General features: G+C 44.1%; 1 protein-coding gene across 5 annotated transcripts in view; it reads left to right on the plus strand.

Annotated features, from left to right (window-relative positions):
* The window catches only part of ATP11C (ATPase phospholipid transporting 11C), a 119,089-nt gene that overhangs the window by 18,591 nt on the left and 82,286 nt on the right, over positions 1-18,212 (plus strand). For 3 of the 5 annotated variants that reach the window (XM_043521775.1, XM_043521777.1, XM_043521776.1), the window contains exon 1: positions 11,746-11,948. The exons of 1 other annotated variant lie outside the window; for it this stretch is intronic. In XM_043521775.1, the coding sequence (XP_043377710.1) occupies positions 11,898-11,948 (51 nt within the window). In that variant the 5' untranslated portion in view covers positions 11,746-11,897. Of the gene's footprint in view, positions 1-11,745; positions 11,949-17,207; positions 17,540-18,212 lie in introns of those variants that run through there. One more of the 5 variants, XM_027822543.3, reaches the window with a different exon arrangement.

Raw genomic sequence — 18,212 nt, forward strand, 5'->3', positions numbered from 1 at the left:
ATACTTTCTTACCATTATAGTGACTTAATAGCTTTAAAAACATTTTGGCTTACCTTGAGTAGTTTGGCAACAGTCGGATAAATTCTGCTGTTGTACCTGTGTGATTCTCTTTGATTCCAGTGGGCTGCCTGGGAGTAATTATGAACAGAATTTGGTGATGTATTTTTAATCTTGTATCCAGAGTTGTGGGAGATACCACTAACTTCCCAAAGCCAATTCATTCAGTTTTTAAAGCATTTTGAAATACTTTCGGTATAAAAGATGGTATACAAAATCAAAACCCACTGTTCGCACATAAATATGCCTAAAACTATCAGTTGGTGTGTAGGAGGATCTAAATACGGTGCATGCTGCCTTATTTTTTTGAATCTACAAAAGCTTCACAATTATTAAAATGAACTGAAGAGCAGTTCTAATTTGAAAATGACTGCAAAAATTACAGTGTGTGTCCCTGTGACTCCTGGTCATGCTTGCTATGTGCAAACAAAGGTGGTATTTTATACCTGCTAGTTCAGGAAACTATGTGACCTGAAAGTCAAGGTGTGTTCTTTCTAACTTGTGCATCACCACTAGAGAGATTCTGTCCTGTTTCTGCTTTGCAAACCTAGTGGCTTCAGATTACAGAGTAACCAAACACATAATTTGGGCCTGTAGTCAGAACTTTGTTTCACAAATCACTTCTTATTGTAGTGCTTGGACGGTGAAAAGGGTAGATACAGATATAATGTGGGGAAAAGAACAAAGGACACACTTAAAGCTCTTGCTTATAGTGTTACTGATTTTGCATTTCAGTTGGGAGTGGTTTTGAGGGTTTCTGTTCTACAAACGCTGTATTGGTGTCAGCTCCGAGTTTGATCTGCACTTTGAGTGGAAATGTTTGTAGGCTGGCACTTTAAAAAATGTGTGTAAGCAACTTGCTAAGAGCTGTTAATGTTGTACTGTAGCTAACCTTTTAAAACTAGTTTGACTTTTCCGAATAGGAAATAGTGAATCAATGACAGCTATGCAGTTCATGAAGACTAAATTAGAAAGGCTTAACTTCTTAAAGAGGACAAAATGAATTATGCATAGTTGCCGTTTGTGAGTGTAATATGCTAGCTATTCTTGTATGAGGAGCTGCCTGTTACTGAATAAAAAACATTAAACTGCAGCCCAGAGGTTAAACTATCCAAATGGATCAGTTATACTTGTGGATTTTTAAGAATGCTAGTAGCTTCAGTAAATAACTCTGCCTCATCTTTGGGCAAAAGTCCTATTTTTGTCAATGGGAGTGTGTGTGAGAAACAAGGGTACAATTTGTTCTACCGACTGCCGTTGCAGCATAAAGGTTTGGTCCTGCAGGCTGATTTGGTGTGAGTATTACTTAAACAAGCCTTCCTGTTGGTAACAGTGGCGACTATTGCATGAACACAAGCTTGTAGAATTGGACCCAAATTGTGTAACTAATTTGCATCCCACTGAAACAGAGGCCACTATGGGAAGAGAACCTTTCTAAAGGAGTTTGTGTTTACTGGTCTCTCTCTTTGCTTCCTGACTATTGCAGTGACTGTGTTCAGATGTCTAACTGCATGATGATAATATTGTGGCCATGTGCTCTTGCAGTTCACATTCTTTCCTTGTACTGTGGCATGAGAAATAAAAATCAACAAAGCATATCTTTAGGGAACTTAATAGTAGACAGGTTAACAAGTCCAGGGTTCTCTTTGTTACTTTTGGACAGCAAAACTAGAAATTTGGTTGTCAGAAGTAACAAAAGTAAGTTTGGCTGGGCACTGATTATACTGTGTCCGCTGTTTTGGTTTAAGAAAAAACAATTCAGTGCTGAGAAATAATAGAGAAAATAACCATTTTATAAATAATAATCTAAAAATATTTTTGGTTATCGTGCTTATATAAAGGCTCTCTGCAGTGTTAGGACAAGGCTATGTTATTGCTTGCTTGTTAGGCCAAGCAGTGATGTTACATCTCAGAGTTGTACCTCTTGGGCTAAATTTTACTTTTCATTACAATTCCACTGATGTCAGAGTGTTACTTTAATTGCCTAGTATTCCACTGTGAACTTCCACTCAGTAGCAGGCAAACTCTAACAAGTTTTGTAAAGCCAAGTTGAAAATTCACTATTGCTATTCTAGACACAGTTTGCTTTGTTGAGCAGACCATTCGTTGTTGTTGTTGTTTTTTTTTTTCCTTCACCTCTCCTCCCTCCAAGTGACCGTGTCAATGTTCATTGAGGTGAATGTGTTGAAATTAGACCCTGTGTCCAGAGGTTTGTCCCATTTGAATTATCTGAAAATTTAGCTCATTTTCAGTACTTCCAGAAAGATTCTTTCCCTAAACAAAACTGAATTGATGGAAATGGAATTTTCCATTTATCAATGAAATGTTCCAGTAATTTCAGATCTTACTAGAACGGAAGTCTGGTGTCAAGAAACTTCTGTCTTATGAATTGCGGGCCAAGAAACCCCTAGATTTCCTCGCCAGAAAGATAAGCTTCAGCAAAGCTCGTGGGAGTGTATGGAGGAAGCTGACTGTGCCATATGGATTGATTTCCTCTGGAGTATCTCATCAGGTAACCAGTGTCATGGTAGATGGTTTGGCCACTTCTTTTCTGAGAGGTTTCCTGACCCTTGCTCTCCTTACAGGGGAGCACACAAGACGAGAAATACCCTTGCTTTTGCTGCAGTGAAAGAAGCTCTTAGGACTGTATAGTACTGAGGCCAGTTGGTGGCAGAGGGGTGGTAATTTTCATGTCCAAAGCGTTTACACATGGTGCACATTTACACATGGGAATAGTGCCGTGTGCCTAGATTGGAAGCAGCCACTAGGTTATTGCCTTTAGACTGAGGCTAACACAGTCTTTAGGCTTCCTGTGGGTGACTTTTTATTTTCCTCTTTGGTGCAGTCTCTGCTCTTCGGCAGCTGCTTTTCTTCAGTTTGGTGGCTTTGTCAGTTGCTGGTGAGGCAGATGAGGTCATGTGTCTTCTCCTGGGCATGGCTTACAGCTGCATTAGCCAGCCTGATAGGAACCGGAGCCAAAAGGATTTCCTGAGGATAAACAACGGGAGGTAGAGTGCAAAATCCCTCTCTTCTGACTGAGCTACTTACAGTGTGCTATTGCCCTGATACGATTGCTGATCACTAATCTATTTGTGGCATAGATTCAGGATACTTCGGTAGGTCACTGCATGAGAACCCCAGTGAAACCCGTTGAGAAACAACTGGGGAAGGCGATTGATGGATGAGAGTAACTCTCTCTCTCTGAGGCTCACAGAAGGGAGAGGTAAGAAAACCACTGCCTTAAATTATTGCCGGGGAAATGGGATGACTGGTGGAAGCTTGCTCTGTCACTGGAAGCTGAAGGCTTCCTGTCTGAACTGAAAGAGGTCATGTCCACCTGACAGATGTGAAGACTTGAGGTGTCCCCTGAAACCTAGACACCTCCCCACACTATCTAAAAAAAGAGATAAAATAAATCTTCAGAAGGAACTAGGAGACCTGTTTTTGAGAAGAAAAGCCCTGCGTCCTGGGAATAGTAGGATCGTTGAGGGGATGGGAGAACATCTGCCACTAGGTTTAGGGTGTCTCTCTTGCACCAGCGTCCCAGACATGAAGCTATGTATCGTGGCGGAGGAGATTCCGTGACGTACACAAGTGAAGTTAAACCCAGCGTGAGCAAAGTTAGTCATAGCCACGTTTTGGGCCAGTAATACAAATACTGGCCTCCACAGACAGCTACTGCTTTTGCCATAAACCTGCACCAAGCATCGCTAAACCGACTCCTATAAAATAGCTCTTGCAGTACGTACAGAGGACTTTCTGGATCCTCAATGTAGAGAAGTAATGATCCAGTGGAAGAGAGCTGGGAGACTTGGATAATTTCCCTAGGCTTCCACAGGCTTATTGCATGAATTTCAGCAAGTTACTTAGGCCAACTGCCACTGACAGCCTGGCCACCAGGTGGCTGAAGGACTGGCTAGAACAACATGAATGATGTGTTGGGATCGGCACTGTCTCTGTGAGGGCTGATGGACCAATCTATCAAGGTGACTTAGGCCGACCTTTTCAAATACGTCTTAATTTGGGGTTCCCAACTTTTGAGATACCCAGGGCCGATACTGAGCACAGACAACTTGTGTGGCCTGCAGCTAGAGTTTTGGGGGCTCAGCACCTCTGAAAACTGGTTTTCACATATGTACGTGTAAATAGACATAGCTATATTAGAATGCTGTAGTTTCGGACTGACTGAGCAGTGGGGGTTCCTGGGAGGGGTGTGTGTGTGGGGGGGTGGAAATGGAGAGAGGGGTGGCTGGTATCTAGTAACAGGCTGGGTTTCCCCTTCTACTCTTTTCACTGGGCTTTGTACTGAAACTGCCTTGAAGGTTGAGACCAGCTGTGTAAAAATAAAATGCTTTGCATAGCAGCTAATAGATAAGAAACTTTGGTTGCTTAACAGGGGAAATAAATGGACTATGACAAATTCGGGGCTGGGGTAGGCAGGCACAAAATACATGGTCTCCGATAAGTGCCGACTTTGGCTGTGGAAAATTATGAAAAAAGAGTCTGTGTTTGGGGCTGAAGGGGTAGAAATGTTGTGGTTAGTGAACTAGAATGACTTTAACTAACAAGTCCATGTTTTCTGGGATGTATTTTTTTTTTTTTTTTTTCCAAGCAAGAAATTAATTGCTTAAATGCTGATTCCCTAGATCACCCTAGCCTGCTTTGGTTAATGAAGTGAGCCATGTGTTACTGCGGCTATTGAAGTGTAGTAGCATAATCATGCTCATTTCTCAGTTTGTTCATCCCAATTTGCGCTTGCACGGGGACTTTCCCAGTCTCACAGTCCAAGGGTGAAAAGCGTCTCTTTTGTGTGTGGTGTTTTTGCAGTAAACTGAAACTTGGAATTAATATAGCAGGGCTTGACCTGATTCTGCTTGCACTTACATGGGTGTAAATTAGCCGTGAGGCCACTGAAGCCATGGGATTGGCGCTGTTGGAGAACAGCCGTGAGGTCAGACTCGGGCCTCCTTTTCACAGAATGAAAATGCTAATGAAATAAGATAATAAAATAGCGAACTTTTGAAGCCAGCTATCTCTTCTCTTTCCCAGAAGGCAGCTGATTTGAAGCTGTAATAAAAAAACAAAACGTAACTTACGTACACCATAGATGTAGAAACTCTTTACGCCAATATTCCACGTGAGGATGGACTGCAAGCTGTCAGGAACAGTATCCCTGATGAGGCCACGGCACACCTGGTGTCTGAGCTTTGTGACTTTGTCCTCACCCACAACCATTTCAGATTTGGGGACAACTTATACCTTCAAGACAGAGGCACTGCTATGGGTACCCGCATGGCCCCACAGTATGCCAACATTTTTATGGCTGACTTAGAACAACACTTCCTCAGCTCTCATCCCCTAGCGCCCCTCCTCTACTTGCTCTACATTGATGACATCTTCTTCATATGGACCCATGGGAAGGAGGCCCTTGAAGAATTCCACCTGGATTTCAACAGTTTCCACCCCGCCATCAGCCTCAGCCTGGACCAGTCCACACAGGAGATCCACTTCCTGGACACTACAGTGCAAATAAGTGATGGTCACATAAACACCACCCTATATTGGAAACCTACTGACCACTATACTTCCCTACCATGCCACCAGCTTTCATCCAGACCACATCACATGATCCATTGTCTACAGCCAAGCTCTAAGATACAACCGCATTTGCTCTAGTCCCTCAGACAGAGACAAACACCTACAAGATCTTTATCAAGCCTTCTTAAAACTACAATACCCACCTGAGGAAGTGAGGAAACAGATTAACAGAGTGAGACGGGTACCCAGAAGTCACCTATTACAGGACAGGCCCAACAAGGAAAATAACACAACACCACTGGCCATCATCAGCGATCTACAGCCTATCCTGGAAAACGATCCCTCACTCTCACAGACCTTGGGAGGCAGGCCAGTCCTCGCTTACAGACAGCCCCCCAACCTGAAGCAAATACTCACCAGCAACTACACACCACATCACAGAAACACTAACCCAGGAACCAATCCCTGTAACAAACCTTGTTGCCTACTCTGTCCCCGTATCTACTCTAGTGACACCATCAGAGGACCCAACCACATCAGCCACACCATCAGGGACTCAGTCACCTGCACATCTACTAACGTTATGTACGCCCTCATGTGCCAGCAGTGCCCCTCTGCCATGTACACTGGCCAAACCGGACAGTCCCTACATAAAAGAATAAATGGACACAAATTGGACATCAGGAATGGTAACATACAAAAGCCAGTAGGAGAACAATTCAATTTCCCTGGACATTATGTAACAGATTTAAAAGTAGCCATCCTTCAGCAAAAAAAACTTCAAAAACAGACTTCAAAGAGAAACTGCAGAACTAAAATTCATTTGCAAATTTTAACACCATTAATTTGGGCTTGAATAGGGACTGGGAGTGGCTGGCTCATTACAAAAGCAGTTTTCCCTCTCTTGGTATTGACACCTCCTCATCAATTATTGGGAGTGGACCACATCCACCCTGATTAAATTGGACCTGTCAACACTGGTTCTCCACTTGTAAGGTAACTCCCTTTTCTTCATGTATAATGTCTGCATCTGTAATTTTCACTCCCTGCATCTGAAGAAGTGGGTTTTTTTACCCACAAAAGCTTATGCCCAAATAAATCTGTTAGTCTTTAAGGTGCCATTGGACTCCTCATTGTTTTCATTGACTCTGGCCTTGGGATCAAGCCCTTGGATCAGGAAACAGATTACTGAGGAAAGTGCTTCTACTGCAGGTTGTCAGAGGCTCTGAAAATCAAGTCTCTCTTTACCAGCTGACTGTGACAGGTCACAACCTTGCCTCTGGGTGGTAGAAGTGTTTGAAGGTTTTTTTTGGTTGAAGTATGGCTACTTTCTAGGTGATGGGATATGGACAAAACTGCTCCAGGTGATGAAACAAAGTTGGTTTCAAACCGTGTTCTGGGCAATGCAGGTAGATTCCTGTTGGTTCAAATGCGGAGAAATCAGACAGGAGCAGAGGATGGCTGTAGATGGAAGAGATTTGAGTAAAAGCTGACCAGAATCCCATGCAGAATGTTTAGATTTTGTATTTTTATAGTTCAAGAACTCTAGGCTCTCAAAGAACTGGGAAGGGACTGAAAACCCAGCAGATTATTGCCATTCCAGATGACGCAAACTAGATAATTGCAAACTTGGAACCTTTTTTTCCCCCCTCCAAGCCACTTTGCATTCATTTTTGTTGGATCAAGTCACTGGATTTTCTTGGAAATGCTTATTGGATTTCCGAGGCAGCCTGCAAATGGCTGCAGTGGGAGATGTGAGCTGAGCATGAAGGGGGTTGGATTTTTGAAAAGGGAAGAGACCACATTTTCATGACTTCTGTACATCCTTCAGGATCTCTTTAAAACCCAGCTTCAGTTCTTGTCTCTCAAGTTTTCATGTGACACCGAGCTTCATATACTGTCAACATAGCGGTCAAACTTTTTAGTTTGTGCTGCCAAAAATAAAATAAAATTAAAATGCTACTTGTACTGTGATGTAAGTGATGGGTTTCGCAAGCAAGCCAGCCAGCGGGACAGGCGAAAGAGTCCAAGTGTGTTCATTCAAAACGCCATGGCATCTGTGTCAGCATGAGCAACATTTTCCATGTAACAGTAGGAATTAATGAAGAACATCCCAGTGTCTGCTCTGGGGACTGCGGCTGGTTTTGTGGTGACGGATGCGAAGGGCTTTTGCAACACACAGCTGTCCTGACACTGCAGTTGTGGGCAGTGTGGCAGGGTTGTTGGTGAAGAGCAGTTTCCCACTGTCGCTCTCTTTAGACTCCTCTGTTCTGTTGTCTAAAACAGAGAAGTACACACGCAGCGCTTCCTGCTCTTGTATTGCTGGGCTATTCAGGAGCTCAAAATGTCTTGCGTGGAAGGAGTTAAAAATACCTAGAGTTGGGCTTTGGGGAGTGTCTGCCTCAAGTGTAGTTTTGGAATCTGCAGGGAGCTTTGGCTTCACCCCCTTTGGCTTTGAGAGCATTTGCACTGGGTGGAAGTTCTGTGCTGCTCTCTTCAGTGACGGCTCCATGCCTTGGTCTCCCTACTACGCCGTGAAGCTGCAATTTGCTCTAATCGTACGGAGCGGAAGTGAATCCTGCCCTAAATGTCATTTAGTGGCAGAAAACTCAGGTTAAAGGGGCAGCTTCCTGTCTCCACCACCCATGGAGCCCTGATGGTTTGCTTTTTGTAAGTGTTTTTGAGAAGAGCATGTGCAATCACATGAGTTTCTGGTAACTTTTAACAACGTGCTGAGCTCCCAGTATTGGATATAATCATGAGTGCATAGAGACTGAATGTCAGTCTGGAGTTTCTGCACCGTCCCATGCATTACATGCTGTGAGATGGGGTGGTTCTAAACTTGCCTAACGCTGGAGTTCTAAATCGAACAGTAAACAATGGTTCTACAGAGGGAGACTGACCATCGTTGTCCTGAGCTTTGTCGATACCCAGGTTGTGTTATTCCTAGGTCTTTGCTCCTGGGTATTGCAGGCTTTGGAGGGCACGTGCTCATCTTCCCTGGCTGCACCATTGACAAGTACAAATCCAGAGATCCTCTCAGGTCACAGGTTTGCGTTCTGATCCCGCTTGGTACATCGTGTCAGGGAAAACTCTTTTCACTCTCCTCCCCGGTTGTGGGACTCCACCGGGGCAACATTTAAAGACGGGTCATCTCTGAAATTATTGTTCTGGGGCCAAAGTAGTGAAGAGGAAGGTGGCGTTGGTGGAGGCTTCACCGGTGAAGGTCCTTACCAGGGAAAGGAGCCCATTCTCCCCACCATCCACAGCTGCTGGTAAGTGCGAAGGATGCTGGGATCTCTCCCAGGGCACTGTCCCTCGATCTTGCAGAGGAGAGGAGCATTTTCTTTTACCCTGAGCTGCCCCCATCTATGTGCTGGCTGAGACGTCTCTCTTCTTGCCCTCTCCAAAGATGCTTAGCTGCTGGGGTGGGGTTGGGGGAAAGAGCTAGAATCATTTCCATCTCTGTTCTACCCCTGTTGTCTCTGAACTGGAGGGAGGAAGGAAGATCTCTGTACTCCACTTCCTCTTCCTCCTGTCTCTCTCTCTCCCTCCCCACCCCTTTCCAGGGCATGCTGGTGTGTGGCGTTTTTAAGCCCTGTGTGAGCTTGGAGTTCTAAAGCATTTTGGGATCCTTTGGGGTTACAGTAAGACTGTGCCCCAGTGACCCTTCCTCCCCTTGGGAGACCTGAGGGCCATTAGCCGTAGTTTCCTTTTGCGAGTCTAGTTGTCTTTGCAGCAGCATGAATGAAAGCGCTTTGTTTGTGATTGAGAGACTATTTCCAGGCACATGGCATGGATCACTTCCTCTTCCACTGCACGTATCAGGAGGGCAATCAGATGGCCGAGCCAAACCCTCACGAAGAGGAAACACGGTCTCCCTCCAGGTCATTGTGAAGTCTCCAAAGCGTAAGGCTTGGCTTATCATTTGCGCGCTCGCTGTTGATCAGAACGCAAACTGCTCTCAGTGGGTTCATCTCCCCTTCTAGAGCCCGGCGAGCAGCTGATCCTTCTTGGCAACGAGATGGGTTGTATTCAGTCAAGTTCTTTGTTCCAATTTTGTAGTTTGTTTTATCCCTGCCCCTCCCTTTAAGTAGTTTTGTTTTCCAGGTCGACTTTTCCTGGAATCTCAGGCTATTAAAACTATTTTTTCCCCGTGTAAAAGTCCTCCTTTCTGAAAGGAAGAACAGCCCTTCCTTAAAGTATTTATTTGAGGCAGCGTGGCCTAGTGGATAGAGCATTGGACTGGGACTCGGGAGCCCTGATTCTATTCCCGGCTCTGTCACTGGCCTGCTGGATGACCTTGGGCAAGTTGCTTCACCTTTCTGTGCCTCAGTTTCTCCAGATGTACAATGGGGCCCTCCTTTGGAAAGTGTGTTGAAATCTGCTGATGAAAAGCACTGGATATTTGTTATGTTGCCTGACTTATTGCACCAACAGTCTGTTCCCATTTCCTTGTACCCAGGTTGTTGTTTTAGTCAACCAATTGCATGTTATTCCAAGTCTGCAAATCTGCACGAATCTCCTCTGTTTGCAGGCTCAGTGCCTTGTTTACCGGTGTGCCTTGTTGCCTCTACAGGAGAGGGAGAGGCTATGCAGACAGTCCAAGGACTAAAGACTTGCCCTGCCATCCAGGCAGCTGAGGTGGTGTGACAGTAATGTCCCACTTTGGAGAACACTTGGGGAAAGGGTCCATCCTGTGAAAACAAGGGATGGGGTGGGGTGGGGAGGGAAGAGCATGAGGACAATGGATGGGCCAAATTCATTCCTGGCTTTTACGCCAATGGCACTAATGGAGTTGCATCAGGGATGAAGTTGGCTGAGTGTCTTAAGCCCCTTGGGGGAGGGGGGGGCGTGTTTCTAAACATCCTCAAAGCACTGAGGGTTCATTAACTGCACTAAAAACCTGTTGGCAAAAACTACAGCTTTTTGGTTGGTTGGTTTTCCCTGTTTCTCAGGCCAGTCCCCCCAGCCCTGAAGAGAATCACTGATCCTTTCCTACCTACCCCCAGTAGATCAGCCTTCTTCTTGAGCCCCCCTCAAAAAGATCAAACCCAATGTCCCTCTCCTCCCCACGATCTTGGGGCACATTCCCTTCCCTGAGACCTCTCGCTCACCTGTTGCAGCCAGTAAGATTTCCCTCGCTCATGCCTTCTTGGATTCCCTGGCCAGAACCCTTCCCAGCCCCTGGGATCACCTGCCCTGGCTCACTGGCCTGTCAACTGCTCCCAAAGTTCGGGTCAAGAATCCGTAGCAAGGAAAATGGATCACATCAGAAGCACAGGCTAGAGGTTAGTTAGGACTGGACAGTGGGCGGAGGAGGTGACATGAAACTTGCTCCAGGTGAAGTCTGAACCATGGAGCACTTATTGCAAGCTGTTTTCTTGGCCACAATTGCAGTTCCTTCTCCCTGCCTGATCGCCCTGCATGGGCGGCCTGTAAATGGCTGTTTACAGTTCAGCTGTATTAAGTTTCATGCACTAGCAGAAATGGACATCCCTTCCAAATAAGCCTGGAACAGTCAGACTTTTGAGGCTTTTATACCTTGAGGGTGATAAGGCCTGTTGGAATCAAGAATGACTCTCTCAAAATCTGTGGAGTAACATCAGTTTAAGGTGGTTTGAAGGAGATTGCAAACAGGCTCATAAGTTTTGCTAGCACAATGTTATTCAGATATATTTCACAATAAAAGCCATGTGAAAAAGTCCTCGTTATCCTCACTCTGGGTAAGGAAATATATTTTCCCTGCTATATTTTATTGATCTGTTTATTATGGTGGCGTATGATGATAACTGCATAACTAATTCTGATTGGTTCTCCCCCCTCCCCCCTCCACCTGTGTTAAAAGAAGTTGATTCTGTATAATGCTGTTTGCAGTTGGTGTTACAATTGTTGCAACCTTGGCTATATTTTTCTGGCTAAAATTATATGAAGAGCATGAGCCTGAATACAGGTGAAAGGATATTTGTTTAAAACTCCAGCTTTGCTCTGCTAAAGCATTGGACTTCAACCTTTCAATTAGAATCTGCTATCAAAGCACCCCATACCCTCCAGTGAAAGTGAACAATTTTCCAGCTTGTCCCTACTTAAATGGTCCCTCCTCCTGGAAAGCATTTGGTTTAGTTGAATGCGCTTCGTGTCATACCACAGTGATCTTTGCTCAGCTTTTGTGCAGAGGTTGTTTTCCTTTTGATTTTGCTAGGTTTTTTTTTAATAATTTAAAACCAGTATTTTGCTTCCCTGGATTTTCACATTTTATCAAATGCCTCTTTGGTGTCGAAGCTAAATTGGTTTTAAAAGCTATGGAATTCTCTATAAACCAGGAACTGTGGCTGACATTATGGTCCATGTGGGTAAGAATAGTCTGTTTAGTTACTTAATTACTAAATGTTTTGTAGAAGTGTTGCAGTCAGGTATTAATTAAAATGCCACTTCTGTGAACAGTAACTGCCTGCAAACAGTCACGTAAAAACCTGCTACAAGCAGTATGATAAAAATGGGGTGATAAAATGTGGCAATAAAACGGACCCAGACAGAGAGCCTTGTTTGCTCTAACGAGGAGTCCGATGGCACCTTAAAGACGAACAGATTTATTTGGGCATAAATAAATCAATAAACCTGTTAAGTATTTAAGGTGCCACCGGACTCGCGTTGTTCTTGTGGATACAGACTAACACAGCTACCCCCCTGATACTTAGTTTGCTATAGATCAGCTGACTTTTGAAAATTGCCAGGGAGGTTAGGGGGGCGTGTGTGTGCGTGCGTGCGTGTTCTTTAATTGTTGATTTTTTAAAATTTTTTTGCCCCCTTCTGGATCAGTTGGTAAATGCAACGATACAAGGGTAATTAGACTAAGGGCTTGTCTGCACTTACCAGGGGATCGATGCATCGGCAGTAGACCTGCTAAATCGACCACAGATCGCTCTCCTGTCAACTCCTGTGTTCCACCTCATTGAGAAAAATAAGGGGAGTCGATGGGAGAGCATCTCCTGTTGATGTCGCGTAGTGTGGACCCCGCGGTCGGTAGATCTAAGCTACGTCTATTTGAGTTACGCTATTCACGTAACTCAAATTGCGTAGCTTAGATTGAATTTCCCCTGGAGTGTAGACAAGGCCTAAAACTGTTCTGTTACTTCAGAAATTCTAAGCTGAATAACTTGACTTAATATTTCCTATGCCTTTTGGATATATTTAGGGTAGGTTGCAACTCCCTTCGGTTGGGGAAAAGCTTTTTATTGTTGTGTGCTCTGTAAGTATCTCCAGTTTTTAGCAGATTTCACTTTCTAAAATGTCTGGGTTTTTTTTTTTTGTTTTCCCCCTTCTCCCCCCATTAGATCCTTTTCTAGGACAGCTGTTTGTGATTACCTTGTGGAGTGAAGAGACAGCTGTAGTGAATTTAGAAGTTGTTTTGATTAGTTTGGTTGTTTCAAATATATTCCCCACGTGGTTCTTTCTGTTGCTTGGAGCCTCAGGAAAGCCGCCACTTGTTGTTTCTGTTAGAGTAACGCAGTGGTCCCCAAACTTTGTGTGTGTGTCTGTGACGGGCCTGGGCAAGCCCCCTAGGGGGTGGGGAGGGAGCACCACCTGACCCAGTCCCACTCTGCCCCCAGTGAATGAGGGATTGAACCCGAGTCCTGGTTCAGTGCCTCCATTGGCTGACGTAGGAATTGCTAATTTTCCATTAGTTATACATGTTATCAGCAACCACACTTGATCCTTTGTCTTATGCAGGGAAAGAAACCCAACAACCCTTAAATGATTTGAAGAAAACCATAAGCCCTGACATTTTGCTCTGCTGATGTCCTCTCATAGGCTTACCAAAGGAGATGAGTGTTTGGAACTCAAAACTGGTTACTTTGTATAGTAAGTCCATTACTTCCAGTTGCTTTATGCCCAAGCTGTAATTTATTGCAAAAGAGGGCACTTGGAACACAGCAATAATCCACAAAAATATTTTAAAAGAGAAGTTTAGGAAAAGGGGAGAGAGCTGTTTACAATGCTTATCTTGATTTGTACATGATGGAAACTGATACATTGTAGCAGTAGTGCTCTGGTGTTGTAATATATACAGCTAAGTAATACACACTCAAAGCAGTGAGCGGGGTGAGGCAAAAAAAATCACATTGTTGAGTTATGCGAGTTGTGCGTCTGACTTCTGTGCATGGCTTTGAAAATGTGCCTTTCACAGGTTTCAGAGGAGCAGCCGTGTTAGTCTGTATCCGCAAAAAGAAAAGGAGGACTTGTGGCACCTGAGAGACTAACACATTTGTTAGTCTCTCAGGTGCCACAAGTCCTCTTTTTCTTTTTGCCTTTCACAGGGTGGATTTTGAAGGGCAGACTAACATAAAGACTCTTAGTGGAACAGCTTCAGCACACTCATGTCTTTTAAAATATCAAATGGAGAGTGAATACTTAAAATACAGTTGGTATTTGTTTCTAGGCTGATGGTTTTTAAAAGGAGCCCTTTGAACTCTAAATGTAGTTTGAACTTCAAGTTTGAAAGTTGATTAGTGTGTCTGTGAGCATAGAATAAGACCTCCAGATGGATTGATAGGCTTTTTAAAATAAGCTTAGAAGACAGGATAATTGTTTGGGAACACAGCTGAAATAGATTCTAAGCTTTTTTCTGTCTGACCTATTCCTGCATTTCCTGGTCTTGTGCACCATAGGGGCTGTTGCTCTGTTGAGGTGAGGGGAATGTCCTACATTGTGAGAGTGAGACTTAAGTGACTGCTCTTCTTTCCCAGTTTCTCTTCCTTTTTCTGTCTTCACTCCCATCTCATTTTCACATATTTCTGGTCCTTCTGTTACCTCATTATTATAGGGCTAGCTTGTCCCTATCTGGAGGAAGCCCTGTGCGTGAATGAAAGTCTGTAGGCTTGAGTTCAAAGTTTCCTGCAAGTTTTCTCCTCAAGGGAGGTGGCTTTGGGGACATGGGGAGTCCACAAAGCTACTCTAACTGTGTCTTGATCTATGGAATCACAACTCCTCTTTAATAGGAGGTGTTTGATTTGTAGAAAACAGTTACAACTATATCTACAATTGTTTGAAAATTTACATAGCTTGAGTTCCAGTTCTGTCTCCCTTGTTGACCAGGAGCAATAGCCTCTCTGGCATATGTGCTACAGCAAGTGGCAACATCTAGCGGCTGAATAATATACTGCAAGTCAGCACAGGTATCATAACCTTATGCAATCTATTTCCAACCCCTTGTACAGAGGCAGAAGCTGTCCAGATGGCATTGTAATAGCCAAAGGAGGAGGCTGGGGTAATTTGAGACCTCCCATGTTGTACATGTATGTTGGCCTAATAACTCCTGATCCTCCAGCCCCATTTGCACGACACTGTGAAAGAGCTTTTGCTTTATCAGAACTTGATTTAAAAACCTCTAATACCCTCAAAACCCACTGAGCATCGGCTTTATGTGGAGCCTTGCAGCTCTGGGTTGGAGTGGTCCTGATCCCCAGCAGCTCAACTGTGAGTGCAGCTTTGTTGGAAGGTCTACAGGTAGCAGCATAAGTCACAGTAGAGACTAATTGAATGTGGAGTGAGCGCAGGTGGTGGCCCTGAAACATCTCAAGAGGGATCCCTTGGAGTGGGGGTCATCCTCAAGTGAAGCAGGTAGGGTGCTTGATCTTCTTCACTTGCCAAGACGCCCTTTCCCCTTGGTCAGTGGTGAGGTTCCATGGATCTCGGGGCATCCACAGATTGCTGGAACCCTTGTATGGAGGGCCAGTATATTTGCACAGCCAGTGTCTTCCGATCCTCCTGGTATCCAAGCATTAACAGGACCTCTGCATGCACTCCCTACTGGGCAGGTGTTTCCAGCAGTCAGGGAGAGAATGCATGCAATATCGTGTTAACAGACAGCATAATCTTCTACCCTAAGCTTTCTGCGGGAATGATGAAGTGACCACCCCCAGACTCATCTCTCCTCCTCCGCCCCCACGATCCGGGCTTCCATGCTCTTTAGATCAAAATACATTTCATCTGCCACTGCTTACCTGTGCAAGCTAAATCTGAAAAATATTCGGGAGGTCCTATTCCCTGACCTCTCCTGCAAACACGCAGCCACTTACAGAGGAGAGTGATAATGCAGCCAGTGGAAAAATCTAATTGTGTGATTCATCTCCTCTGTGGAGGAGCCTTGTGCCACGGGAAGCTATGACATTTCTTCTAGTAACTCCCATGCTGATTGCTAGCCTTTCATACATGGAAAAAACAGGTAGATCCACCAGACAATGAGACTGACGCTAGACTCATAGATAAGCAATGTATTTTCTTTTTGGTTTTTATAGCAAAATCTAAATCTTGATTAAATACAGTAGAAAAATCCCTAAATCCTCTCTCTCGCTCTCTCTCTGCTAATATACACATATTAATGTGTATATTACACACAAAAACAGCAGCCTCTGCTTTTAAATTGCTGAGAACACTGTAGTTAAGGTCTCCTTAAGCCTTCACAACCAATTAGTTAGTAACCTGTTAATATGGTTTGTAAAATAATGAAGTATTTAGTGCCGTTGTCAAAATAGCAGCTTTCATTTACACAGCAAAATGAACAAATAACTTTTGTTAGTTACATAGAAGATTTTGTATGTGCATTCGCTTACATATTAACTGGAAAATCAGAATAATTTGCAGTGGGTTGCCCAACTGTTTGTAAAAACAACGAGGAGTCCTTGTGGCACCTTAGAGACTAACAAATTTATTTGGGCATAAGCTTTCATGGGCTAGAACCCACTTCATCAGATGCATGGAGTGGGAAAATACAGGAGCAGATATAAATACATGAAAATATGTGAATTGCCTTACCAGGCGTGAGGTTAGTCTAACAAGACAATTCAATTGACAGCAGGATACCAAGGGATGAAAAATGACTTTTGAATGGTAATGAGAGTGGCCTATTTCAGACAGTTGACAAGAAGGTATGAGTAACAGTAGGGGGAAATTAGTTTAGGTTTTGTAATGACTCAACCACTCCCAGTCTTTATTCAGGCCTAATCTGATGGTGTCCAGTTTGCAAATTAATTACAGTTCTGCAGTTTCACATTGGAGTCTGTTTTTGAAGGTTTTTTGTTGAAGAATTGCCACTTTTAGGTCTGTTATTGAGTGACCAGGGAGACTGAAGTGTTCTCCTACTGGCTTTTGAACGTTATGATTCCTGTTGTCAGATTTGTGTCCATTTATTCTTTTACACTCTGTGTGTGTCTTTATTGGTGTTGACATACTATATTGTCAGGTGCCTTGGAATTTCGTGGGATAAAGTGAGTTTTTAGTGCAGAAGATCACCAGAAAGTGGGCAAAGCAGGACGAGCCAGGCTGGGAAGAGAAGGCTGGTTGGACCACATAATGGCAGAGCTTCTCCTCCTTGTGGCATTCTCTGCCCAGATCTCTGGGGTGCAGCAGGTTAGTCAGGGGGTTTATGCTTGTACTAGCTGTTGCAGTTGAAAAAATTGAGGAGGAAAAGTCAAAGCAGAATTGAAAGACTCAGTACTGACACTAATGCAGACTGGTGAAGAAGAGGCAGGCCTGTCTAGCTGGTAGACATGGTCTTTGTTATAACTAGAGAATTTTGTGCTTCGTACGTTATTCCTCCTTCAAACAAGGAAGGGCTATGCTTATGGAGTGAACCTCGTATGTTTCATAAAAATGATAGTGTGATTTTTCCTTTTTTTTTTCATTGTTTCTTTTTCTGATTGGGGAAGTTTGCAACATCCTGGTTAGAGTTCCCTGAGTGCATTTCTGGCAGTGCAGGAAGCTTTCATTTCCTCTCTCTTGAACTAAAGAGATGCTAGCAAACCATATTTGGCTCCAGTCCACTCCCTGTTGGAGCCTTTAAAGGGATTGTGGGACTTGGGACTTGCTTCCTAGTCTCCAGCATTCTTCTTCAGCTTTAGAAGGCATTGCGTGAATGGCTCTGCCTCTCACTCCAGGATCTCAGGTTTGTAGTGCTTGCTGTTGCCTCGTTAGTACAACAGACTTGTCTGTGGCCTTGCTTTCTTCTCTAGTTTCAGTGCAGTAATCTTCACTTCCTGGCTTCTCTCTCATTCTCATGCTCTGCAATCCAGAGAGGTCTGACAGCCACAGCTCTTGCTAGAGGTGACAGTGCTGCATTGCACGTGAAACTCAGAGTGGATTGCTGGTGACCTGCTTGAGGAGGGAATGTACTATGTAACCGTAGAGATACTGGCTGCAATTGTTGGCTTTTGCAAAAATGAAGGCGCTATATTGATCGCTCTGTAAATGCTCTCTAGGCTCGGAAGCCAGGCTTGGGGCATGTGTGCTGCCCTTTTTTCAGAGTAACAGCCGTGTTAGTCTGTATTCGCAAAAAGAAAAGGAGTACTTGTGGCACCTTAGAGACTAACCAATTTATTTGATCATAAGCTTTCGTGAGCTACAGCTCACTTCATCGGATGCATACAATAAATTGGTTAGTCTCTAAGGTGCCACAAGTACTCCTTTTCTTTTTGTGCTGCCCTTGCTATTTTTGGAGCACGTTTCACTCAGCTCTTTTCTTCACAGAACGGCAGCCTGTATTGTTAGTTCATCTTGATCATTTAATCTGCATTCCAGCAGAGGTGTGTGGGCACATCTGCCCGTGTGATCCAGGTACA

This window comes from Chelonia mydas, chromosome 9 (assembly GCF_015237465.2).
Source record: "Chelonia mydas isolate rCheMyd1 chromosome 9, rCheMyd1.pri.v2, whole genome shotgun sequence".
In the NCBI taxonomy this organism is placed as follows: Eukaryota; Metazoa; Chordata; order Testudines; family Cheloniidae; genus Chelonia; species Chelonia mydas.